Source organism: Lissotriton vulgaris, chromosome 11, assembly GCF_964263255.1.
Source record: "Lissotriton vulgaris chromosome 11, aLisVul1.2, whole genome shotgun sequence".
In the NCBI taxonomy this organism is placed as follows: Eukaryota; Metazoa; Chordata; class Amphibia; order Caudata; family Salamandridae; genus Lissotriton; species Lissotriton vulgaris.
Window position 1 is genome coordinate 420,019,254 of NC_141699.1, and position 27,704 is coordinate 420,046,957.

At 45.0% G+C, this 27,704-nt stretch overlaps 1 protein-coding gene across 1 annotated transcript in view; it reads left to right on the forward strand.

The window, feature by feature from the left end:
* The first annotated feature begins 4,082 nt into the window (after positions 1 to 4,082).
* NFU1 (NFU1 iron-sulfur cluster scaffold) overlaps positions 4,083 to 27,704 on the forward strand; it is a 135,117-nt gene continuing 111,495 nt past the window's right edge. The window contains exon 1 of the mRNA XM_086943488.1: positions 4,083 to 4,257. Within this exon, the coding sequence (XP_086799614.1) occupies positions 4,205 to 4,257 (53 nt within the window). The 5' untranslated portion in view covers positions 4,083 to 4,204. The remainder of the gene's footprint in view (positions 4,258 to 27,704) is intronic.

The following is a 27,704-nucleotide window of genomic DNA, read 5'->3' on the forward strand; positions in this document are numbered from 1 at the left end:
AGAGTACATTCCGGGATCTGTCAACGTGACAGCGGATTGGAATTCTCGGTATTTGAGGGATGCCAGCGATTGGAGGTTGCATCCCAGGATTTTCAGGGCTTTGGACCACCTTTGTGGTCCGTGTGTGATAGATCTGTTTGCCTCACGACTCAACAGACAGTTGCCCCATTTTTTCAGTTGGCGCCCGGATCCGTTGGCGATCAGCTTGGACGCCTTTCTTCAGTCATGGACGATGGTCATTCTTTATGCTTTCCCCCCGTTCATCATGATCCCGAGGGTTCTAGCTCAGATTCGGAGGCAGAAGGCAGAGGTGATCTTGATCTCCCCATGTTGGAAAACCCAAGCGTGGTTTCCGGTCGCGATGAGTCTTGCATGCGCACCTCCGGTTCAAATCTCATTGTTCCCAGACCTTCTGACGGATCCTGTGGGCCTTCAACATCCGCTGGTCCTTCTGGATCAGTTGTCTCTCATGGCGTGGAGACTTTCAGGAGACGCTGGCAAGTGCCAGGAGTTTCTCAGGACACTCTCTTTTTCTTGTCACAGGCATGGGCGCCTTCCACCCACAAGCGTTATGAGTAGGGTTCCCGGTTTTCCGTTTTTACGGATTTATACACATAAATACAGACGGAAAACTATTTTTCCATTGTCTGTATTTATATGTAGAAACAGAAAAATACTAGTAAAACGGTACATGGATGAGGTCACCTTTTGGCATGTTCCAAGAAGCAGTGAGGAAGCACACCTCGGGCGCACGTTAAACTCCTGCTACAATCTTCTGGCGCCAAGCGAGACACTTGCAGTGCACAATATGTTAAAGGCAGGCGGCGGCCCATTGTCATTCTAAATGTGGTAATCATCTGCAGTCAGAATGACAATGGGCTGTCCACAGCCTGTGCAAGGGTGGGGAGGGGCATTTGAATCCCGTGGAGTTCCAAAGAAGTGCGAAGTGCGATTCTAGCTCCAAAAAGCCAGCATGATGGTTTCTGTTTCAGATGCTCACTTCTATGAAACACAGTCATTTGAAGGTCAGGAGTTCGAATCCCAGCGCTGCTGACTCGGCCTTCCTTTATTCTGAGGCTGGTGAATGGTGAACGTTTATATTGAGCACTAATACCATCTGTTATTTTTCGCCCTTGGTTACAGTAGAAGCACTATACATAAAAAAAAATGTTATTGTTATTAAATTCCTGTAAGGTAGCTTAGTATGGTAAGGTTACTGCTAATAAATGTGAATACTTAAATTCTGGGTTGCACAGACCTGGCCATACGAGTTTTACTGAACTGAACAAAAGAAAGTAATATATATGAGAGAGTGAGGCGTTCTCCTTTCCACCCCTTGCAATGCTTCAAAGACACTGCAAACACAAGGTACAGAGATGCGTTTTCCAGTACAGAGTGTAATGTGACAGTGTATTCATTTATATAGCGCTTGCTGTTTCAGGTTTGCAGCTTCGCAAAGCTACAAATAACTACTGCCACTAACGCCCAACTATATCTTACTCATTTTATTGCACTCAGAAGGATGAAAGCCTGAGTCTGCTGAGCCGGGATTCAAACAGAGCTCTGCAGATTTTAGCACTTGCTCGGTGTGCTTCGGGCTGTTTGATTTTATTTTTAATCCAGTGACAAGCAGATTAAAGGGAACAGGGTCCCTGAATGAACTATGGCTACAAAAGCACCGGTAAGGAAACATAAAAAAAAATGCAGCTAATGTATGTAGCATGGCAATCGAAATTTGGATCAATTAATACTGTGATACTAACAAATGCAATGCATTTCTTGTATATTATAGAAGTAGTGCAGCACTAAGTTTACTCAATGCCTTCAAGTTCAAGTGTAGAAAGGAATTTTATTTTCGCTGTGTTTTCAATTTAAATAAATGTGGAAAAATACTAGCTGTAGCGTCGTCTTTTGCGTGTGGCAAAAATAAATGTGGATAAATACAGAAAAAATGCCCAAAAAATAAATACAGATAAATACAGACGGAAAAGGCAAAAAAATAAATACCATAAAACCGGGAGCCCTAGTTATGAGTCAGCTTGGAGATGTTGGGTTGGTTGGTGTAACGAACGACAGGGAGATCCGGTAAGATCCGATATCTCTATGATTGCGAATTTCTTGGCAGATTTGGCTCAGTCAGGCTTGGCATACAGATCGGTGAACACTTTCCGATCAGCTATTTCGGCAGGACATCCGCACGTGGATGGTAAACCTGTCGGTGAACACCCACTGGTGTGTAAGGTTGTCAGGGGGATCCGGCTGGTGAACCCTCCTCAGCCTAAGTATACGGAACTTTGGGACGTTTCTGTTATCTTGAGTTTTTTATCGGCTTGGCTGGCGAATGAGGGTCTGTCTAGGAAACAGCTCTCAGCGAAACTTACGATTTTGCTATGCTTGATTTCCTGCAGAAGAGTCTCGGACATTCGAGCTCTGGATTTATCAGGTAGAGTATTTACTCCCACGGGAGTTTCCTTTACTATTTCAAAACGTACAAAAACACATTCAAAATGTATTTCCTATCCTGCTTTTCCTCACCACAGTAAATTGTGTGTAGTAAAGTGTTTGAAGGTATATGAGGATTGTACTAGAGAGTTTAGGAACGATTTTGGTAAATTATTGATTTCTCTACAGAGACCTTTCCGCCCAGTCGCAAATGCTACTCTGGCCAGGTGGGTTTCCTGGTTGTTGAGTCTGGCGGGTATTGATTCCTCCAAATTTGGAGCTCATTCTGTAAGAGGGGCTATGGTCTCAAAATCCTTTGGTGCCCGTTCTCGGCTTCAGGACATCATGACTGCGGCTGATTGGTCATCTGAATTTACTTTTAAAACGTTTTATCATAAACCTATTGTGGATGTGGCCTCGGTGGTGGTGGAGAAACTTTAAACTAGCATAATCAGAGCCTCCGTGGACTGACATAGAATGAAAAATTGTCTAGCATTCGCGACAAAGAATTTTCAATTCTATTAAGGACACGGAGGCGAGGATTATCCCACCCGGGTTGACAGTGATGTACTTTGTATGTCGATTTGAAGATGTGATGTATTTTACCCACCCGAATGATGTTATGGCTTGTTGTATTCCTTGATGTTGGAATAGCCATTACGATATATCTTTTCCTTTCAGGTGATCAGCACAAACAGACTTGAGTAAAGATCCTGTGGACTGAGCTGGGTCTCAGCTGAGGAGAAGTTTTTCCTTCGGACAGAGGATGCGATAGTTGCCACGTTGGGCTCCAGTCTTGGTTGGACTGCGGAGGACATCGCAAAGAAAGAGGAAGGTTCCGGTTTTGCATGGACTGTTATGTATGGGACTGGACAGTGATTGGTGCAGACTGATGGAGGGGGTTGTCCATCCGGGGTCATGCCAGTTTAAAGTTTTTATTGGCTGCTGTTTTGTCAGTAAAGATAAGAGAAGCATAATCCTCGCCTCCGTGTCCTTAATAGAATTGAAAATTCTTTGTTGCGAATGCTAGACAATTTTTCATTCAAAGGGACCCCCCTTAAAACAACTCGATCTGACCTTTCTTGGCAGCTAAAAATGTTCAGAACTAATACAGTGTCACAGCTTCAGCTCAGTACAGAAGGTGCGATCTGGGAGCATAATTATACTTAACACATTTTACACAGTTGCACGGTATAATTTTTTTAAAGTAAAATGTCTCTAGAAATCAAGAGCTTACCAACATTAAAAACACACTTCCTGACAAACTGAATAAGGGTTAAGTCGCAGCACGTCTCTAAATAGATCCCTTATTGCCTCAATGACTTTCTGAAAGAGGGTCTGTTAAGGCTGCACTTCAGAAACACCCAATCGGAAACAGCTGTTAACCAATCAGATCCGGCGCTACGCTACACCGAAATCGCGTCTCAGGATAAACAAACTCAAACCTGCGTTGCCAACGTCAAATACCAAGCGTTTGCGTTTACAGCCTCGTTTTCAAACAATCGCCTTGCCTTTATTCGTCGCTGCTTTTTGTCGTTGAATGTTTGCATCCCACGCCTCGTTTTGGAGTCACGCTTCCCAGAGGCAACGTCATTGATCGTTTTCGACTTACGCAAGCAAACGAATCCGCGGATTGGCCACCGCACACGGCTATCCTACAAGCGTGACATAACATTTTCACGTTTTGTTTATAGTTTCTTCCTAACTGGCGTTCAGGAAGGGCACCTTTAGTCGGGTCTTTCTGCCACAGAGGACAACAAAGATGGCCGCTGCAATGGGGCGACTTGCCCGGGGAACTGTGGCCCTTAGCGTACGGTGAGTGCGCTCCCAAAGCCTCAGTTTAGACTTCCTGCTTTTATTTTATATTTAAAAGACCATGCATCTAGCGGACACTGTCAGTTTAAGGTTGTCAGTCCTTTGCTTGGATGCTGTGTTACAAGCATGGATAGGTGACTCTGCATCACATCTTAGTACCCCCCCCCCCCCTCCGGCTTTTATTTATGAACATTTTTCTATAGAGCCAATATATATTTACACTTTCATTGTTTACAGCCATCGTATAACAGGAGGACATAGCATGTCTAGAGACTTAAACGCTCAGTTTAGAAGAATGCCGCTTAATTATGGCCTGCTGATTGCTGGTACATGTTTATTTTTGCAATTTTATATAGCGTTAACATACATTCCAACATTTCAACTTCGATAAGAGGGAGAAATATGCGTGGGTAGAAAGACCTGAATAACGTGTAACACGAAAAGGGTCACATGTAACACAAAATGGATCGCAGGCAGTGGTGGCTGGTTACATTTGAAAGTGGTGGGCGCAAACTTTCTGTCGGAGTGCACTGTGGCGAGTATGCGCAGCGTGCAAGCCTGAACATCTTAAAGGGGGTTCTCCCCTGAGAAATTTTTGACAAAAGAGTGGGTAAATGGTGCATTTTCAAGCAAATTTGAGAAGCAAGACGGTTAATAAAGCAATTGTGAAAGTGCAGTTATTACATTAACCCCTTCGCTGCGGCTGCGATTTTACTGCTGTGCGGTAAACAATAGAACAGGGCGGGCCGTGACGAACCCCAGCCGTCATCAGCACATGCCCACCCCGGGGCGGGACGGCTGGGGTTAGTCACCAGCATGGGAGGGGTTAATAAAGGGATGTCATATAACAACATGTAGATAGAAATGTTTCTGAAGCTAGGCCCTGCCAGTGCCATGCACCTCTGAGCAATATACACTCTGTGTGCCAGCAGGACTTGGCGTCAGAAACATGTATATTGTTATGTTTTTGAAGTTAGGCCCAGTGCTGGCACTCAGTGTGTATGCTTCTCGGAGGTGCATCATGCATGGTAGGGCCTGTAGTTTCAGAGTGAGAAACTATTTCTGCACCAGTCTGCGTTCTCACTCTATAAACATTAACACTCTTTGAAGTTCAGAGTCACTCTGCACGTCAAAGAGTGTTAGTGTTTAGAGTGGGAACGCGACCCAAAGGTAGTTCAGAACTGCTTTTGATGAAGGCGCACATTTACTTTGTGCAACTGTCCTTTAATTGTTCCAATTGCCTCTGACGGTCAATGATACAATGTAGGTTTGGGCCATAGAGACTACGACTGTTGAAACCAGTAACAGGTAACTACTCTACCACCAAATTTCGTGGGGGCGTGACTTGTGGTACTAAAAAAATGTCAGGCAAATATTCCATTTGCATGGATGAGTTCCAATGCATACCTAGAGTGTCTAGCTAGCAGTGCAATGTGTACACTGTAGCAGCTCACATGCTCCCGTCTCCCCCTCCAAGAATTAAGGTCAAAGCGTTAACTTTGATGTCTGAGGTAATTCTTGGAGAGGGAGATTAAAGCGTGCATGAATGAAGACTTGCATCAACATTTTATTTTTAAAGAAGCAACTTGTGCACACGCAATTATTAACAGTATTACTACTAGATGTATCCCATAAGTCACACAATCATGCAATATATGATTGCATGATATTACTACTGGATGTATCCCATAAGTCACACAATCATGCAATATATGATTTCCACTAAGTTCTTGTTCAGGTTCATTTATTTTTCAAGTGCCCAGCCAACACGTGTTTCTTGTGTGAAGTCTTGGAGGTCAATACCTTCTTTGTAATGTATTGCCTTTATACACTTTAGCCCTGAAGAAGTCGTGGGATATTCCCAGACGAAACACGTGTTGGCTGGGCACTTGAAAAATATATGAATCTGAAAAAGGAGAAAAAGAACTTCGTGGAAATCATATATTGCATGATTGTGTGACTTATGGGATACATCCAGTAGTAATACTGAAATTTGATTTGTAGAGCGCATGGCTGCCCGAAAGCGTCCCAGCGCTTGCTTAGGGAACCCGACCTGGTATTCCCCTGCGAGATAACCCATTACTGGGCATCCCCAAGGTGGAGGCCAGGCATCCCGCCGCGAGGGGCCGTTGTGGAGATTAAGCAAGCTATTGCCCAGAGTTGCAGAGTGGGACTCCATGATTGGAATAGGCACCGAGGTGAGAATTGTCAGGTCCGGGGAAATTTGAGCCCAAGACCCGCCGAGGCAGGGAATTGAACCCTGGTCCGGGCCAGACCTCTGCATCAGGGTCTGCCGCTCCGCGTGTGCACAAGTTGCTTGTTTCATGTATTAGGACTACTGTCCGCTTTGGAGGTTGTGGGTTATCCCCTCACTTGTTGCACCGTGGATAATATTCAGTTATTCAGATTTACGTGAACCCTAGAGGCGCCAATACTTGCCACACTACTGCTAACCCAGCGACTAGTATCTTATCAACATTTTATTGTTGGTAGTTTTACAAAGTGTTCAAACAAAAACAGAGTTGGAACACCTATTTCTCGGTTTTACTGAATGTTCTTTTTTCTTACCTTGACTTCTTAACCTGTGTCAGGAGCAGGCTACAGCAGTGACTGGGAGCTTGCCAATATTGTGCACTGGCCTGCAGGAGTGTGTTTTTTTCCCTCCCCGCGCCCCCTCGCCGGTCCCGCTTCCCACAGGAACGCCACCCGCTAACACCATCAACTCATCAGAGCCACCAAGAGGGCCTCCATCAAACACCGCCTAGATAACAACGCACACAACAGCTAAGAGCTCTTCAACATCTGGAAGGAACTCTCCAACACAAACACCAGCTCCAACACCAACAACATCCCGCCTTCACAAGACCTGTGCGACTCACTGGCCACCTTTTTCCACCGCAAGGTCTACGACCACTTCAGCGCCACGACCGCCCGACAACTACCACCCCCACGACCACCAGCAGCACCAACCGCCTGCTATCCTGGACCAGCATCTAGGACGAGGACACTAGCAAGATCATGAACACAATTCACTCCAGATCACCATTGGACCCATGCCCACACCACATCTTCAACAAAGCCAGCACAGCCATCGCACCCCATCTCCGGAGAGTAATCAACATCTCCTTCGAGACAGCAACCTTCCCAGAGAGCTGGAAGCACACAGAGATCAACGCCCTACTCAAGAAACCCAAGGCGGACCCCAAAGACCTCAAGAACTTCCGACCCATTTCCCTGCTTCCGTTCCCAGCGAAGGTCACAGAAAAAATCGTCAACAAACAACTAACCCGCTACCTCGAGGAGAACAACATCTTGGACCCATCCCAGTCCGGTTTCCGCAGCAACCACAGCACCGAGACCGCCCTCATCGCCGCCACCAATGACATCAGTAGCCTTGACAACGGAGAAACAGCGGCCCTCATCCTCCTGGACCTGTCAGCCGCCTTTGACACGGTCTGCCACAGCACACTACGAACATGCCTACACAACGCCAGGATCCAAGGGAAGGCCCTGGACTGGACGGCATTGTTCCTCTCCGGCAGAACCCAGAGCATCCGCCACTCCCCCCTTCCGCTCCAAAGCCACCAAGATCATCTGCGGCATGCCCAAGGGCTCTTTCCTCAGCCCGACTCTGTTCAACATCTACATGGTCCCCCTCCCCCACGTCGCCCGACAGCACGATCTCAACATCATCTCCTACGCCGACGTCACCCAGCTGATCATCTCCCTCACCAAAGACCCCCACACCGCCAAAACCAACCTCCATGAAGGACGTCGCCGAATGGATAAAGAACAGCTGACTGAAGCTGAACTCAGACAAGACGGAGGTCCTCATCCTTGGCCCCACCCCCTCAGCCTAGGAAGACTCCTGGTGGCCGACATCACTGAAAACAGCACCAACCACGCACGCAACCTAGGGGTCATCCTCAACGCCACCCTCTCCATGACCAAGCAGGTCAATGCTGTCTCCTCATCCTGCTTCAACACCCTCCGTATGCTCCGTAGGATCTTCAAGTGGATCCCCACCGAAACGAGAAAAACAGTCACCCAGGCCCTCGTCACCAGCAGGCTGGACTACGGAAACGCCCTCTACGCAAGAACGTCGCCAAGCTCCCGAGACTGCTGCAATGCATCCAGAACGCCTCAGCACGCCTGATCCTCAACATCCCCCGCCACAGCCACATCACCCCCCACCTGTGAGACCTGCATTGGTTCCCCGTCGACAAGAGGGTCACCTTCAAGCTCCTCCTCCACGCACACAAGACTCTCCACAACACCGGCCCAGCATACCTCAACAGACGTCTCAGCTTCTACACCCCCACCTGCCAGCTCAGCTCCGCAGGCCTCACCACAGTTCCTCGCATCCGAAGAACGACCGCCGGCAGCAGATCCTTCTCCCATCTCGCCGCCAAGACCTGGAACACCCTCCCCGCTAAACTACGGCAGACCCAAGACCTACTGGCCTTCAGAAGACTCCTCAAGACCTGGCTCTTCCGATCAGTAGCTGCACCCCCCTCCCCCCCCCCCATACCTCTCCCAGTGCCTTGAGACCCTCACAGGTATGTATTGCGCTTTATAAATGACTTGATTGATTGATTGATTGATTGACCAGCAGTGCAGTACTTCCAGTCTTTCACTCTCAAAGAAGATGCCTGCTGTGCTGAAGCCCGCCAAGAAATACTATTACGCAGGGCATATGAGGCAGGAAAATTATTTGTTTGCGGGGTTCTCAACCCTAGGCCAGCCCAAGCTCACATTTAAACCAATAGCTTTTGGGGCAGGCTCAGGCTATTGTGTGGTGAAATGCTTTTTTTTCTGTTGATTTCCCTGACAGTAGATCAAACATGATTCACCATTGGGGAGGCACCTTTTATTTTGATGTCCATGACCTATTTCCTATGTCAGTATGACCTTGCTGGCTGCTGGTACTCCTGTAATCCGGTAACAACAATAACAATGGTTTAAGGGTCCAAGGGACTCAGTTTTAAGACCCACAATGAAATAATCCCCTTCTTATTCAAATAAAAAACACAAAAAATCCTTGGGTCTGAAATAGCGGCCTATGCTAGAGAAATAACAGATCATGTGAAAGTATCTATTCTCCCAATGGGGGAGAAATCCCTTTAGGGCGAATACCCTCACTCACCATAGGTGACATGCTTCATCATTTGGGTATCTCCTCCCAGTGGAAATTCCTAGTTCCACTGAGGGCTACAACTCCATCACTGAGAGGGAGGAGCTCTGGGATGTTTTAGTATATAGAGGCTGCTACACTCTCTGGGATCCTAAAGTCCCTTGGTGAACTAGGAATTTCCACTGGGAGGAGATACCCAAATGATGAAGCATGTCACCTATGGTGAGTGAGGGTATTCTTCCTAAAGGGATTTCTCCCCCAGTGGGAGAGTAGATACTTTCACATGATCTGTTATTTCTAGCATACACCGTTAATTTAGACCCAAGGATTGTTTGTGTTGTTTACTCCTGTAATCCGGTCTGGAGTTTTATCTATCACCTTGTGAATTTTGGACCTTTCAAATAACGTAATTGTAACTAAGATTGTCACTTTTCCGGGACAAAAGTACATTCCATGCTTCACGTTTAAAGATTCTGCAAAGGCCTGCATCTGATCCAGATATTGAAATGCTTTGCTCCCGGTTCCCACTCAACATCACCAGCGCCGCGGAAGAATTGAAATCTTGCGTCACTTCACTGAAGGGCGCTGAGGAAGGCAGGATTTGATGTTTTTAAAAGGGCGTTTCTGTTTTTTAAAAAGCGGGTCAAGTGCATGAAACAGACTCTTTATAGCATTTCCTAACCTTCAAATGGGTGTTATAACTTATCTCAGCACAGTGGGGAGCAATGGTGACAGGTCAGTAAAGGAAGCAAGGAATATATCAGAGGAGAAGGCTGTTGGGGCAGATTGCTCTTCTAAATAACTTGGTCGCATGAAGATGCACGTTGGAGAAGCAGGTAACCTATTTAGTGCTGGCATCGGGTTTCTAAATGCCGGAATCAGGAGGCAGGAGACTAGCCTTCAAATCAGTAGTCTCCCGCCTGAATCGGGAGGGTTGGCATGTCTGCGTTAACGTGGCTCGGAAGCATCCGAGGTCTTTACAGAGATGGATTTTTCAGAGTGCAGTGTAAACAAATGCTCAGCAAAAGAATGATAGATTTAGGTAAATATAAAAGTATGTTTCTCTATATAAATGCAGTGAAAGTAATGTTTTCAGGCTTGAGCTGGAGGGGGGGGGGGGGGACTAGAATGTTGTGGAAGAGGGGAGAAGTACGTAGAAAGAGAATGAAAAGTGGAGAGAGCTCAGGTGTGGGGAAGTCCATGGTAGAATAATTATTTGCGACTGGAGGATAGAAAGGAAAGTCAAAATAGGTAGGCCCAGGATAACTTACAAGAAGATATCTGTAGGAAAGTAGGATCTGCTTCTATGGTGACCCACTTTTTGCCTGGTGCTAAACTGTATTTGTCTACTCTGACTGGGATCCTACTAATTAGGACCCCAGTCTATTTGCTTTCTCCCTAAATTGTTACGTTCAGTGCATGGGTACACTCCATATTGGATGCTGGTGTATCCTTATAAGTCACCATGTATATTGTATTGTATTTGCATTTATATAGCACTTACTACCCCTGACGAGGCGTCAAAGCACTTTTTCGGTGAGTAGCACGCTACTCCGGAACCCATAGAGGATTAGTGTTGAATTAGTATAGTGAAACATGCAAGTACATTTGAAGTGGTGGATAGGTTAGTCAGTTATTTGGATTTGGAATGATAGCAGAAGGATAGAGGAGGACAAAGGTTTGTATTTATATAGTGCTTGTTGACGCACGCTATTCAGGAAGTCTACAAAAGATTAGTGGTGAATTAATATGGTGAAATATGAAGTAATTTCAGTGGTGGATATTAGTCAGTTACTTGGAGTGAGAAGGATAGTGGAGGGATTAAAGGGGAAGAAAGATTTGCATTCATATAGCACTTGTTACCCCTGATGGGTGTTGAATCGCTTTTCTGGCGAGTAGCACGCCACTCCGGAACCCATAAAGGATTACTGTTGAAAATTAGTATAGTAAAAAAAATATGAAGTAATTTGAGTAGTGGATATGTTATTCAGTTATTTGGGTAGTATAGTTTAATATGGAATTTGAGAAGTGAACATGTTAGCCTGTTAATTTCGATTGAAAAGGATAGTGGAGGGATAAAAGAGTGAAAGATTTTATTTATTTTTTTATTTTATTTTTTAGGTCTAAGCAATAGGAGGAGGCTTTTGGATTAGTAGAAATGAGTTTTGGAGGGGATGACTCGGAGGAAAGAGTTTAGAAAGGTTTGTTTTAGGGGATTGGTATAATAAAAGAGGTGTCAGATGATACATGGAGGGGTAGAGTAGGAGAGAGTCTAGAAAGGGTTAGTTTGGCATTCATAGTAGTGGTATGGGGTTTGGGATAAATGAGAGAGTGGACGTAGAGGCTATATTGATAGATGTATAAGATGAGAGATAAGGTAGTGCATTGGAAGGAAAAGTTTGAGATGAGTCAGAAGGTTGGGCTAGAAGATATATTGAGCGAAGTATAGGCTGAGAAATAGAGTAGTGCATTGGAAATGCTAAATTAGAAGAAAGTGATAAATATGTAGGTCCATAATTACATTGAAAATATATAGATACATAAAGGAGGTAAGTATATGTAGATTAATGATATTGATAGATGCATAGGATGAGAAATAGGGTAGTGCATTGGATATGCTTTTTCAGGAGAAAAGTAACAGACATACAGATCCAAGTACATGGAAGGTACATAGATGCTCAATGGAAGTATGTACATGTGGACCAAAGATGATTTTTATTTATTATTATTTTTTATCTCAACAACATAATTATTGTACATGTTTATACAACGTAATACGCAAAGATAGGTACATATCTATAGTGAAAAAAAATGCTTGTATACAGAGGGATATGCTGTAATTTTCTGTTTGCGTATGGTGCTTATGTGGGGAAGAGCCAAATCTTGAGTAGTTTTCTGAAAATAAGGTGGTTGTCGGTGGACCTTATGATCGGGGGCAAAGAGTTTCATAGTTTGGCTGCTTGAACAGAGAAGGATGTGCCACCCATGTTTTTTTTCCTGTATAGTGGGATTTTGAGGCGAGATGCTCCTTTAGAGCGGAGGTTCCTTTGTTGAATGTGTTTGGTGATTTTATTCCTGATGAAGAGCAGTCCCATTTCATGTATTGCTTTGTGGGTGATACAAAGCAGCTTGAACGTGGATCTTCTGGCAACCAGTAACCAATGCAGGGCTTTCAAAGCAGGGGAGATGTGGTCTCGCAGCTTGATATGCAAGAGTAGTCTGGCAGCCGAGTTCTGAATCCGTTGTAGTCTTTTCATGGTCGTTACAGGTGATCTGTGGTAGAGGCTATTGGCGTAATAGAGTTTGGACAGAACAAGGGAGATGGTAGCTTGGACCTTGTGTGGAAATCCCAAATGAGGGAAAATTTGTTGCAGCGTTTTTAGTAGCAAAGCTTGATCTTGCTACTTTATCCACTTGGGCATTCATCAACAGTTTGGAGTCCATGGTCATTCCGAGGTTTCTTACTTCCTTTGATACTTAGGGCAGTGATCCCAGTTCATCAGGCCATACGGCAAGCGGGTTGTAATGTTTCCAATCGCCACTCGTGAGTATTTCAGTTTTTGAAGCATTCAATTTGAGATGGCTCCAGGTCATCCACTGATCCACGGCTCTGAGACAGCTGAAAATCTGTGATTTTCCAATGTCTTTGGGGCATTCCAGTTGAAGGAGTATTTGTGTGTCATCTGCATAGTTATAGCACATGAGGTGAAATTTATTGATCAGTACTGGTAATGACTTCATGTAGATGTTAAAAAGCATGGGCGAGATGATAGAACCTTGAGGGACCCCTACTTTTGTGGAGTATGGTTTGGATGACATTAGTTCTGTTTCGAAGGTAGGACGCTAACCAGTCTAAAGCAGTTCCCTCTATGCCGGCTTCATAGAGTCTTTGTTTCAGAGTGTCGTGGTCAACCGTCTCACAGGCAGCTGAGAGGTCCAAGAGGAGTAGCGCAGCAACCACGCTGCGGTCAACTGTATTCTTTAGGTCATCCCAGATGGCAAGGAGGGCAGATTCAGTGCCTCTTCCCGGACGGAATCCTGTTTGGAAGTCTGAAAGTATGTCATTCTCTTCAATGAATTGTGACATCTGGGCGAACGCTGCTCTTTCTATCAGTTTGCCCAGGAACAGTCCATTTGTAATGGGTCTGTAGTTGTCAGGGTTCAGCGGGTCCAAGTTTGTTTCCTTCAGTAAAGGGCGTAGGTATGACTTTTTGAGTTCTTCTGGCAATATTCCAGTAGTTAAGGAATCGTTGATGATTCTTCTTACTGGAGTCGCAGCAGAGGTTGTTAAAAGAATTGTCTTGACAGTTTGTGGCGGACAGGGTTCAGAAGGGCTGCCGGTAGGCCTGCTTTCTTTGACCAGGTCTATAAATTCATCGTGTGAGATGTGTTTGAAGGAACGGAGAGGCTTGATTAGAGCATTCTTGGATTGTTGTTTTGTACAAGTCTTAGTGCTGGTGCTTTGTTTCTGTTTTAAGTATGATTTCAATGTGTCTGTTCATTCAAAATGGAACTAACGGCCTGTCTTTACAGCCTGTGTAAGTTGGTGTTTGCACCACTTACTAAAGTTATAGGTTTCCTATATCTAGGGACACTGCACTTAAAACCTATAAGTCACCCCTCTAGCAGGCCTTTACAATCCTGAAGGCAGGGTACTTGGTTCTAAGTGAGAGGGTTCCCCTGCATGAGCAGAACACCCCTGCAGCCTACGGAGTCCATTCTCCCGGGTTGTCAGTGAAGCAGCCATATACTATGTAGAGGGGTACCTTTTAATTACGCGATGACCACCTTGAAACTGGCTGCAACAAATTCTATCATGTTTGATATCAAACATGTTGGAATCATACCCTCAAGCCGTAAACGGTGTGGGAGCATGATTCCAAGCACTGGAAGAGCCCTCCGTTAGGCTCTCAGTGTTCCCGGTACCAGCCTTCTTGACCCGGACAGCACAAAATGGTTGCTGCCGACCAGAGACACGATTCTACCCACCTGCTGCTGAGCCAAGCTTGAGCAGGGGAAGGCAGAACAATAGGCTTCCTGTATTGGGGTGGGGTGGGGTGGGGGCGCTTGCTAGCACCACTCAGTCTGCATGAGGGGCCGTTGGCTCCCGCTCTGGAGCAAAACTGAACAGAGGACATGGGAGTAACCTCCTCCTGTCCGGACCCTCTCCAGGGAGGGTCCCCTGAATCTTTCCAACCCTTTCTCTAGGGTACTTAAGGGCTTACCTTGGTGTAGGTCCCTAAATTCGTCGTGGTATAAGATTCAGATCAGACACCACTTCTTCTACCGACTTCGTTGGACTTCGATTGTGCCTGACTTCATGTCCCTTCCAGTCTGTTGCATCGTCTGCGCATCATACAGGAATCTTCCGAGGCCTGTGAAGCATCAAAGGTACACTCCCGTGCATTCGCAGCACCGCAACTAAGTCGACTGATCTACTGATCCTGAGCTCATTCAGACTCTGCAAGGTTCTGCAACACAGGTGGTGGGGATGTACCATGTTACAACGCATACCGTTACAACTACCTACCATTACAACGCGACCATTACAACGCGACCATTACAACGCATACCATTACAACGCATAGCGCTTTGAGGTGCTGGATAGTGGTAAGTATAATTTACTATTCTAACTCCAGTCCCCGTGGACCCTAGGGAAGGTGTTGGATAGTAAATTATACTTATTCCCTATCCTAGAGCGCCCCCCAGCGCAATGCGTTGTAATGGTATGCGTTGTAAAAGTCGCGTTGTAATGGTAGTGCGTTGTAACAAATGCGTTGTAACAGGTGTATATCGGTGGTGGTTTCCACAGCTCGTGAGGCCTGCCCTGCCCTCTCACCAAGTTTGAGGGCTGTATCCCTTGTGGGGGTTGCAATAACCTAACCCGTGTGCACCGGTTCAACTTGCAGTTGCAAAGGCTTGTTGGATTCCTTCCAAGATCATCTTTGGGCCCCAAGTAGCCCCAACCTCGAGCACCTCCATTGACCAGAATCTATAACTACACCGCATCTTGTGCTCCGTGGCTTGCTTCTTTTGGTGAGCTGCTTGAGGTCCTCTTGCGGCTCTAGCGCCTCCGGCCTGTGGGTCAATTTCATTGTCCCACTTGTTTCTTTTGGGCTTCCCTGCTTGCTACGGGCCTGAACTAACTCCCCGGCTTGGAGTGTTGCTGATCCTGATGGACAACGACCTCCTCAGCAATCAACATCCTCCTTTGGGCTGCTTGTACACAGCTGCTGGTCCACCTCAGCATCGCTTGGACCTCACACCTGCAGAGTCAAGGTCATCGTCACCCATCCTGCAACACCCGGTTTCGGAAGGCATTCTTCTTCCACTGTCCTGGTCACTCCTGAGTGACATAGACTCTGTCATCTCTGCTTGCATGTACCTCTCATCTAGAGTCCACCTTCAAATTCCACCAGACATTTTCCCCTTCTTCAGCACAAGCATTTTCCTGAAGTCCTCCATTGGATTTGACGGCGGTTTCCGACACCACCTCACACATATGCACCCGGCTTCCCTGGTGGTAACCTGGGTACTAGGGTATCCACAGGTGGGGTGGCTCTCCAACCATCTGTCTTCCACAGGGTTTCTTCAGGGTCCATTGGGAAGCGTCCTTAATCTTTAAAAATCCAACCGCGACTTACACAAAGAGTTGTACGGAGCACGTAGTCGTGTTCCCACACTGCACACACTCTCTTTCTGGGGTCCCTATCTACTCCCCATGGGTGGTTCCTTGGGTCCCCAGCACTTCTACATCCTCTCAACATTGTCTTGGCCTGAGTCGTGGTTCATATACTACTTTCTTAGTATGTGGTTTGGTCCCCCCCCTGGGTCCACTGTGTATTACGTTCTATTTACAGTTTTTTTTTTTTTTTTTTTTTGCTAAAGTATTGTGTGCATTGTGTTCATCTCAGTGTAGGAGATATTTGAACGTACTGGAGAGTTTCATATAATAAATACATATTTTTATAAATACTTGGTGTGGTTCTTTTCACTTAATCTATACTATAAGATTGCATTCTGGTGAAACAAGCTGCTTTACATTCCTTCTGGACTAAGCCTGAAGGCTGCTCTCCACAGCTACTACTTAAAAGAGCTTTCTACGGTTGTATAAGACCTCTTAAATCACCATAAGGATTGTCTGGACTTGTGCAAGGTGCCCACTTACATAAGTGGACATCATATACCAGGCCAGCTTCTCACAATATCTTTGGAAAATAAATAGTTTCAGCTCTCACTTCTTGAAGATAATAATGAGGGAGTAGTGCAGAGGCAAAAAGGTAGAGAGTTCCATATTCTGGTCGCTTTACTAAAAAAAACAAGCATTTACAATGCAACGGTCTCGGCATTGCAAAAGTTAGAGCTATTAGCATTGTAAATGACAACATTTGTATATATGTGTTGGTTTTGAAAACAGATAAATTGTCCATCCCAATAGCTTAATCTCTGGCAAATGCCACACACAAAGACACAGACCCACATACACACAGAGCCACCCCCCCCCCACACACACACATTGAAAATGCAATAGGTCTGGCCTTTGATTAAGTTAAAGCCATTTGCTTCGCTAATGGTATTGTATAGCAAAGAAAATGGCTTTGACTTAATGAAAGGCAAGACCTATTGCATTTTTACATGCTTGTTTTCCTCTGTCACTTTAGCCCAAGCCTCCCACGAGAGGGTTGTCTCTGCACACAGTAAATGCAGATAGCAAATGAAGTGAGAAAATAAATGTACTAGTGCGAAAGAGAAACAGTTCATGTGCACATCATATGGCAAGAACACAAATCCCATCACACCTGGGATCACTGTACATTGTGGGAATTTTGCTGAGACTGCCCTTCCCCATCCCCCTCCGCGTGTTGATTTTGTGTTCGTTGTATTTAGTTTCAAGTGTTACTACAGGCAACTCCAGTGAGCCGCTGGCTTTAGGAAGGTGAGAGGTGGCAGCTGCTGATGACACTCTCATTTCATCAGATCTGAGATTCTGATCAAATTATTTGACTGACCGGTGCTTTGAATTGCCAATGAGAAAATAAACGTGTAGGCACTAGCTAGTACCCTCCCTTTGACTTTCGCCCCCTTTCAACTGCCCTAAGGGCCTCACAGCAGTGTCTGATTTCTACACCTCCTGTGTAAATGCTCCGGTTACTATAAAATGAACGCTTTAAACGAGGTTCATTGGTTTTCCAGCCGCTGGCCCTTGCCACTTTTCCAGGTGTCGGAACAAAGTGTAAAATACAAAAGCAATAAAGACGGCGTCTGGGCAAATGTTGTTAGTTCTTTGGCACGCCTGTTAGCCGGCTATCCACGGACAGGACAGGGTTGCGGATGCCCTCTCTAGTCGGGGCTGTGCGAAGATTTGTCTTTGTTCTGTTGAATGTCAGGAAAAGAAAAAAAAGATGCTTATCAGGGCGGGCCGCAGGACAGGACGTGGTGTTACTTACTGCAAAGGCTGCCGGCTTTGGAATTAGGGAAAGGGGTTCAAGTCTCAGCATCGACTCAGCCTCATGTGGTTTTTGTTAAATCCCTAATTCCCCGTGCCTAAAACGGAATATGTAATGCAACTGGTGTTCATGTAAAGCGCCCCAATGCTTTCGGGTCGAGTTTGCGCTGTGTAACATTGCAAAAAAAAAAAACAACGGAATCCCTTCCCATCCTGCCTTCTGCGATCCTGTTTGGAATATAAATCACGCCAACACCTCTTACGTTCAAGCTGGTCCTATCACATATCAGCGCTGCTCGCCTCTCTGCAGACTCCCCCTGCATTCCAGAGAGGCGCGCGTTGCGATCCGGTCTGCCATGCCATGCTGTGGAGACAAGACCTGGCCGAGCGCACCATGTTATCCTATGGGGAAACGCTGCGTGCGGCCAGGTCTTGTCTCCCTTCGTCATTCTGAGACGACGACTATAGTTCTCTGGCGAGAACGCGCTTCGTGCGTTTCTAGCCGAGACCTAAAAAAGTATTACATTTTACTTTTATTTTGAAGATGCAGTCCTAGGAGTAGCGTTCTGGTACTGAAAATTAATCTGCCCCCGCCCAACCCCTGATGTTTTTACTTCAGATACAATATATCAGTAGCTGTTGTGTGTGCATGTGTGTGTAATGCAGGCATGTATAGAGATCAGACTTCCATAGCGGCCACTGGAGAAAAGAATATATCAGAGAGATATTGTTACTTCTTTTCAAGCCCGAAACAAAATATACAACTGCTCGTATTACTGATTTTAGATGGGTTAGATACGTTTTAGGTTGATCCTTCTGAAAAGAGTTCCCAGAACCAGAGGTTGAGCAGGGGTTTTATGGCTTGTTAACCAATCAGTTGGCAGATCCCCCATAGAAGTCGTAGCTGAAAGTGTGCATTTTTGGCCATTGCATGCATTTGAGTTTGAAAATGAAGTCTGCTGTCTAGGATGAGTTTTGTCAACAAAACTGGGATTGCAATCAAGCACACTGCAGGAATATTGGTAGCTACGAGTAAGTAGGCTAGTTGAGAAGAAAATATCTTTCAATTGGATTGAGTTTTAGGCAATTTAATGTAATCTAACCTTGCATCATTTGCAAAGTTTTGGGTAGCAGTTAAACCTTCTCAGACTAAGGGATCATGAGATAGATTTGAGTATCTTCAATGTAATGATGATAAAAGTTGCCAGGACTTTTGAGCTGGACTCCAAGGGTTCTACATATAAAGATAGGAGACCAGAACAGACCCTTTTGGCACCCCTTGTGCCAGGGCGACAAAAGGCATCCGATACAAGCTGTCGAGTGCAGTTGGTTAGGTAAGTTGAACCAGTTGCGGGCTAAGCCTTCCGTGGCTCTGTTATTTAGAGTCTTGGTACAAAGAGAGTGATTCACTGAATCAAATGATGCTTAAAGAACCAGGAGACCGGAATCGCCAACTTCTAGAATACGTAGTGCGTCAATTACTACCTTCAACATTGCCACAGTCCTACTATAGCCTTGTCTAAAGCCTGATTGAAACTCATCTAAGAGATCGTTATGTGCTGTGTATTGAGTGAGTTGCGCAGCAGTGCAGATTTCGAGAACTTTTGATAGGAAGGGCAGACGTGAGACAGGTTGTACTTTTTTTGTATCCCTGGGTCTGCTGTTAGTTTCATCATTGATGTCGTTGTATGGCTTTGTTAGATCACCGGGATGACAAGAAAGGTTAATCAGATTGGTCCAGTTCGGCAGAATGTGTGGTGTCAAGCCTTTTGTCTATGTTCCACGGAAAAGGGTCCAATAAGTGATTAGAGATTTTAACTCTAGCTATGCTATTTAATAGATCGCAATCTGATAGGGCCTTTAAAATGAACCATTTGGTCTTACCTTTACAAACAAAGTAAGTTTGTCTTTGGAAACTGGGATGTGAGAAAGAGGAAGTTCTACGGAATCAACTTTCTTTTCTTAAAAGAAATTCCCAACTCCTCAGATTTGGCCTCACTGTCTTCAGATCTTAGAGTAGGGGAAATTTATCGACAGTTATGATGATATTAAGTAGCTGTTTTGGGTGTTTTTTGGCAGAGTTAATTAGGAATTTGATATGGATAGCCTTTGCCTTGTAGTCGTGACCCTTAAATCAACCACTTTCAGGCTGGTCTGATGATCTCTAGGCAAGAGGGAGAGGGTGATTTCCCCCCCCCCCCCCCCCCCCCCCCCCCTTTTCCTTACTATCATTCTTGGTGATTTATATCTTAAATAGCTCTTTGCAAAACTGGTGGGCTGATGGATTTGGGCTTTTCCATGTACTTTTAAGCAATGCTAATTTGTCCAGTGCATATGCCAGGCTGTTGTTGAGACTATTGGGTGGGATATTGAGATCATCATTGGATCTTATCAAAGGAAGGCTGTCAAGAGTCCGTGCTGTGCAGCTGTTTATATCAATTTTTTAGTGTCCCTAAACCAACAAAGCACCTTTTTTATGACTATAAATTATTTTCTGTTGAAGGAGCACTATGAAAGGAATCGGGTGGTAATAGGCCGAGTTTACAGGTATTGTTTCACCTGTGGAAATAAGTTCCTTTTTTGTGATTATGAGGTCAAGTATAACTCTTTTTTTAATGTGTGTATGTTAGGAGCAGTGTTGAGATAAGTCCTTCTCGGAGAGAAATTATGAAAAAAGTTAGTTTTTTTCACCATTTAGGCCAACCCGCTGGAGGTTGAAGTTACTTAGAAAGATGTTGGTATCCGCAGAATGAGTTAATTGGTCATGTGTTCCGTGCATTCTTCAGTAATGGCCTAGTTTTTCCCAGAAGGGAGATGCATGATTTTTAATCTGATGGAGGAAGAATTTTCAGTTTTAATTTTACCAGCCTGTCTCGACAACAGGGTACCATGCTTGATTGGTTCAGGCCCTTCTTTGCTTCCCAGTCTCAGGTGGTATTAATAGGTCTATACCATTCCTCATTCAGAGTACTAGGATGTGTAGTAACACAGGTGTCTGCTTTTAGCGTGGCTCTATTCAACCTCTGCATGGTACCTCTTGCAGACCTCATCTCAACCTTTGGCTTCCAATTTTATGCATGTCAGTGATACTCCGTTAATTCTTCCCTTTGAATATGGATATAACTTCCAAGATTGTTTTAAATCATGCATGGTAGTGATTGTTAAATGGATGACAACAGTTCACTGCGGCTCAATTTGGATGAAATTGAAGTCTTGGTTTTCGGTAAACCTTCCTATTGGTCCTTATCCTGGTGGGCTCACTCTCTGAGACCTTCCCCTGATTTTACCACTAAAGTGCAAAATTTGGGAATCTTCTTTGATACTAATTCTGTCTTTTGACGCTACTTTTCAGGAACGTAGATAACTTGTTTCCTTATTAAGTCCTACCCAATGCTGTTCTAAGTAGATTGGAATGCTGCAATGCCTCATTCGTAGGCGCTCTCGCCCTATTTTTCCAGCAGGCAGCAAATCATTCAAAATTGTGCAGCTTGACGAATACTGACTATTCCAAAATATTCAAGTGTATCAATGCACCTTAAATTGCTTTACTCGCAACTGGTGCCGAAAAGATGCATTTTTAAGGTGCTATGCTTCTGCCACAAGGCAGCACATCTGCACTTTTCATAAAAGCTACATTTCTATGCATGTATTTGAGGTATATTTCTTCCAGACCTCTTTGCTCTGCTACCTCTTTTTTGGGTTTCTGTTCCTTGTTTTCAGAGGGCGCGCTTTCTTTGTGATCGCTGTTAAAGCTCAGAACAATCTCCTTCTTGCCATTTATTTAGGTTCAGAAAAACCTTACAAACATAGCTGTTCCAGTAACTTCTTAATTTCCCTCTTTTTTTTCTGTTTTCCTTATTTCAGTTTGCAGCGCCAGAATACCCTTGGGTAGTTGCACGCTCTATAAAATCCAAAATCAAATCATTGAAAGGAGTCGTAGTAGTCTGCCACAATCTTTTTGCATTGGATTGAGTTTTAATAAATTACTTCTATTCCTCCTCCAGCCATAGCCCCTGGTCAAAACGTATGATGAAGTAGATGTTGGAAAGAACATCTTTAAAGTTATGAGATGTGATGTTGAACCATGTTTCAGTGAGCATAAGGAGGTCGATGTCATGCCTTTCAGTGATGCCAGTGATTTCAAGCTTGTGTTTCACTGCAGACCTACATTTTGTACTAAACATTGCAATGTTGACTTCACTTTTTTAATGAACAGGGTTGTCATTGATTCAAGATGGTTCTGGATAAGGACATTCTAATCAGTTTTTTTAAGAGAAAGCTTTCAATGGTGGCCTGTGTTAAATGTCAATGGGAGGCAGGCTCGCTAGGTGAGTAAGTTGCCTTATGCTTTGGAATAGTTGATGCAGGACCCAGGTTATGCAGATTGAAGAGTGTAAGCTAAGTAGTGATGTTTCAAATTGGGTCATCAAGTTGATCAGCTTGTTGGAAAGGAGTCTTAGAGAGAAACGGTTAGATGAGATATGAGCTGAAAAAGATAATTCCAACATGTCAGCCTTTCTGTTGGGGCTAAGTGAAATGTTCGGGATGGGAAGGCTTGTACAGTTATCAGTAGCGCTGAAAGAATTAGCCTCAACAGACTTGGATGGGATGATGAATTGGTATGGTACAGCAGGGGCAGTATCTCTGGGGTTTGTTGCTTGCTCTGGTTTGTTCTAGTTGGGTACGTTAGTACCAACATTCAAACTGACCAGGTGGAAAAGATCAATGGGGTAAAGCTCAGTCATGGCAGGTGGAAAGAGGTCAAAGGGGGAAGGAGGAGTAAACAACTGAAGAGTGGAGAAGTGTGGCTCAATGATTAGAGCGGCAGACCCTGATGCAGAGGTCTAGCCCGGGACCAGGGTTCAATTCCTCGCCTCGGCGGGTCTTGGGCTCAAAATTCCACGGACCTGATAATTCTCGCCTCTGTGCCTATTCCAATCGTGGAGTCCCACTCTGCAACTCTGGGCAATAGCTTGCTTAATCTCCACAACGGCCCCCACAACGCTAAGGATGCCTGGCCTCCACCTTGGGGGTGCCCAGGAGTGGACGCCTCACAGGGAAAGCCAGGATGGGTTCCACAGCGGTATTCGTACAAGTGCCTTGAGACCCTTGCGGGTGAGTAGTGCGCTATACAAGTATCAATTTACATTTAAAAGGGTGATGAGAGGTAAGGGATGGTGCTGGAAGGGATAATTAATGAGTAGGGTAATTGTCTCCGGGGTCTGTTGGCTGCTCAGGGTTTTTCAAGTTTGGTATCTTGAAACCAATTTTAGGCCTGAGCAGGGACCGCAGTCTCATTTGTGAGCAGTTTAGGAATGTATCACTGAGTGATATTATTCCAATCTGGGTCCAATTCAGTAGTGTAGTTATGTTAAGGGCCACCCATCTGGTAATATCCTTAGTTTTGTTGGTATTAACTAAAGGCTGTTGGTCGAGACTGTTACTATCTCCATTCGGAAACTCTACTTTAATTCACCGTAGTCTCATTTATGAGCACGTCCGCACTGTGTAATCCAGTGTGTAGTTCAGGAGTGGGGCTATGTGAGTGTACACCCCACAGGTACCAACTTTTGCACTTAACCATTAACTTGTTTCTCATCACAGTGTCTAGGTCCTGTTTGGCAGTGATCATGATTCTTCCTTTTTTGCAGTACTGCCCATAGGCCTCTCTCAACGGGCATTATAAACTTCACTTCCTGGACTAACTGATGGTCACCCGGTACAAGTGGTGGAGATCCTACCACCTCTTCTTAGGCTGTCTTGGTCATTGTTGGACCAATATCTTTGTTTATCGTCTGCAGTGTTTGAGGTGAGAGTCCAGGAAGGTTCAGTTGGATTGGTGTCTCAGACAGCTCTTCCAAATAACATGGAACCAGGATTGAATTTGATGGAGTGGTTTGGGAAATTGTGGTAGCTGGGGAGGAAGTTGTGTATTGATCATTGCAAATCTTCTAATTATGATGCAAAGATTCAGTATGGATAGTATGCCGTCCCCCCATGAAAGACTTTGTTAAACATATTCTGTAATGCACAGAACACCAACTGTGAGTCAAGCTCTCAGTGACATTGCTCTTAAGGAATATTCCTCTGTGAATTGGACTATGCAGCTTACATAAGTCTGTAGACACTTGTCATTGCCTTTTGCTACCTTGATTTTTTTTTTGAGACTCATGGTTCTAAGGCATGTTTCCAGCACAACAAGTGTAAGACGTTCCATGTTTACAGTCTGTTTACATTCTGATTTTTGTCTGTGGTCCTGGGTGTCTGTACAAGCTGCCAGCTGGGTTTTTTACTCTTGACATTTTAGTACATGGCAATACCGACACACTCTAGGCGCGGAGGTTTTCCCACTGGTGATTGCCCCTTGACATTTTGTATTTACAGTGGTTCCTCACTGCTCCCCTGTACCGTCACATCCTCTTTCCACCTTTGTGCCAAGCACTTTGCCACCTGAATCTGCTCCATTGTTTATTTAAGCAGTGCACTGCATGCTGTGAAATACCAGTCATAATAAACAAAAATGGTTCTGTCGGGTTTCTGATTATTTCTGTTAGCGCATTAAGTGTCGCAAACGTATCTTAAATGACTAGATGCTGAGAGAATTTTTACAAACAAAAGGCACATGACTCAAATTGCCGTCTAATGTGTAAGTTTTATCCATTCACATATTTTACACATATAATCATGGCTGTCAACACAAATAAAATATCACAAGTAAGAGGTGGCCAAGTGACATTGGTGCTCAGTGGTGTGCAATATATACAAGGTGGAGAAAAATGATGTACACGTGGGTAATGGGCCAGATAATATAGGGAAATGCAACAGTTCTGCAGGATGATGATTCATTCTTTGGGCAGAGCCTTTTGGACGATCTGGGCCTAGTGTGTTCGTCGACGTTTCGACCCAATATATGCTCCTTTTGGTAGTCAAGAGTGGGTCTTCATCAGGACAGGAAGGGCGGGGAGAGGTGAAGGACAGCCCTAAAAGGACCATAGTAAATCCTGGAACAAGACCTGGTGGTGCAATCGAATGTGGCCCAGGGGGCATGAGTCTTAGAAGCAAGTGGCTGGGTTATTCAAAGCATGACATTGGTGTACAGGCATGTGTCCTGTAACGCTGCAGCGTTACAGGACACATGCCTGTACACCAACGTCATGCTTTGAATGACTGAGCTACTTGCTTCTAAGACTATTTGAGTCATCTGCCTTATTGTTTGTAAAAATGTTCTCCGCATCAAGGCATTTGAGATACGTTTGCGACACTTAATGAGCTAACAGAAGTAATCAGAAACCGGAGAGAACCGTTTTTCTTTATTATGATATACCCAGGTTCTGAGGGACACCGGGTCACCCGATTTTTGTACGGCTACCCGTGAAATACCAGTCAGCAGGAAGGATGAGGCACAAAGGCCACACACCGTTTACACTTGATCGGTATGCAACGAGAAATCAGTATATTACCAATTACAGTGCCCAATTTTATATCTTGCATTGTGATTGTGTTCCTGTGCCCTGGAACTGAGATGTATAGCATGTAGTCCATTACCTTTCTGAATTTATTGCATTAGAGGCATAGATGAAAATGTTCGCACCCCACTTGATGTCGATTGTCTCTCTTTCTACTTTGTAGAATTAGTATTCCATGTTTGTAAGTGCTTTACTGGCTACACCTTTTGCGTATTGCTTCTAGAGCAGCACAGCCACTGTGTTACAAGGGTTGCTGTCGGGTATCAGCGCAGTGTTCTTGACAGTGTTGAAGTCCTTCTTAACGTCATCCTGGAGTATTGCTGTAGTATTGTAAGGAGGGGAGACACAGGGAAGTGTTATGGTGATAACTAGATGCTTTATTATGGAAAAAGGGAACAGTCAGTTTTTGTTCTTGTCTTAGTCCGGCTGAAGGCTCATAGTCTTGTGTGGGGAACTTCATTAGTTTGTGTTGTGCCCTCTTCTCAGGTGCCCCGGAGGCGTCACATCACTCAGGCGCAGATGGGGAAACCAAAACCAAAATAGGCTTTTAGAAGGGTGTACATAAAACCGACCACAGTGCCACCTTCACCAGTCACGATGTTAGTGAATAGGGGGAGTGAGGAAAACATTTGCTGTGACACTACGCCATGCTTTCCTCTGCCCTCCAACTGAGTCCTTAGACACCTGTGGCGCCCCACCAAAAGGATGGCTTTGTTGGCACTTGCCTCTGGCCCGACCCATATCCAAGGGCGTGATGTATGGACCCGGGGCGTGCATGTCACTCTCCTGGCCACCGGGCGCGGTGGCTACATATAGAAGGGGGGGCTCGTCCGGTTCTTCCCGTCTCTCTATTTTAGGGATGCCACCTGCTTCCCTCCACCAGCCTAGTCCTACGACGTGACTTCCAAGGAAACTGCCTGTTTCTCTGTCGTCTCACGTGCTGTGCTTCTTCCGCTGTCTCAACCCTCTACTTCTCCTTGTTCTGACTCTTTGATTGCACTGGGTTTCAAGACGTCTCTTTGTCCGTACGATTCCCACGACGACGTGACGTTCTTTCTGTCCTCCTTTATGCTTCCTGAGCAGCGTGACCACTCCCCTGCCTCCTTTTCAGGCAATACTGGAGTGCTGCTAGTCTCCTGTGCGGGGCCTAATATGTCGGCTATGATAGATTCCTGATCGACTCTTCGCTCTCTCTCACAATTGCGTTCTTTGAATCTTGTCGATCTTTTTAGTATCTTTAAATCCTTGACCATACTGTTTTGTTTTTGGTCAGATTCTGGAGGGGCTCAGTCGTAATGGCCAAGTTCGGAATCAGTCTACCACAATATATAGCCATCCTCACAAAGCAGAGGATGGACTGTTTTTTAAGGGAGGGGAGAATATTTTAACCTCATTTACACTTTTTCTTGCGCAGAGTTGAGGCACAACCCCATATTCTATGTAGAGCATCTCTCATGTTCCTGTTATGTTCTTGAATATTTGTTCCCTAAATTAGGATGTCATCACTCCTTACATGACTACTTTGAGTCCAACCAGGACTTCTGTTCTAGCATTCAGGAAGACTTTGAAAGCTAATGAGATGTCAATGGGAAACCTCCAGCATCACTATATCCCCTGGTGGGTGGGTCACGATGTACCTGCTTGAGTCTTCTAATGACAGTTGGTGGCATCCCGCATTGAAGTTCAGCTTTGAGAGCCACTTTGCTCCATTCAGGTCAGCAATAATGTCAATAGATCATGTCTGTCATGTGTCTTTCTTTCTTGATTGCCTGATCAGCTCGGCACATGTTGATGCAAATTCTGATGGCACCAGGCTGTTTCAGGTAATGGAGATGCCCTTGGGGACACCCATGGGCCGAGGCCAGTTACAATCTCAATTACACCCTCTTTTTCCAGTTTGTTCAGCTTCAGTTCCTGTTGTGGAACTACTCAAGAATGGATATTTCATTGTCTCATGGCTACTGGCCTATCTATTAGATCAATGTTGTGCCTCATCAACTTGGGGCTGAAGCACTGAGACCTGTGCCGGAATTCATGCACCAGATGATCTGGGAGGTGCTGGTATTCCTTGCAGATTGTGCTGGGTACCTCGGTCTGCCAGACTTTTGCTTTGACCTGTTCTTCTTCATGGTCATTTCAAAAGTACCAACTAATGGCAAAGGCTCCAGATTTCCCTATGATTAAATACAGGTGCTAGTTTCAACCTTGGATGAGCTGACGGTACTTAGTGTATTTGTTAGAGTGTTGGGTCCCTGACCAAAGTGTAAGATTCTGGCCATGACATTTTGGTTTCATGCTTCTATCGCCAGATGACAATAAGAATTATTTCTTTGCTCTTCACTGAGCACAGGGCCCACGTTAGGAGTGTACCCCTCGCACTTAGGACATCAAAAAATAAGGA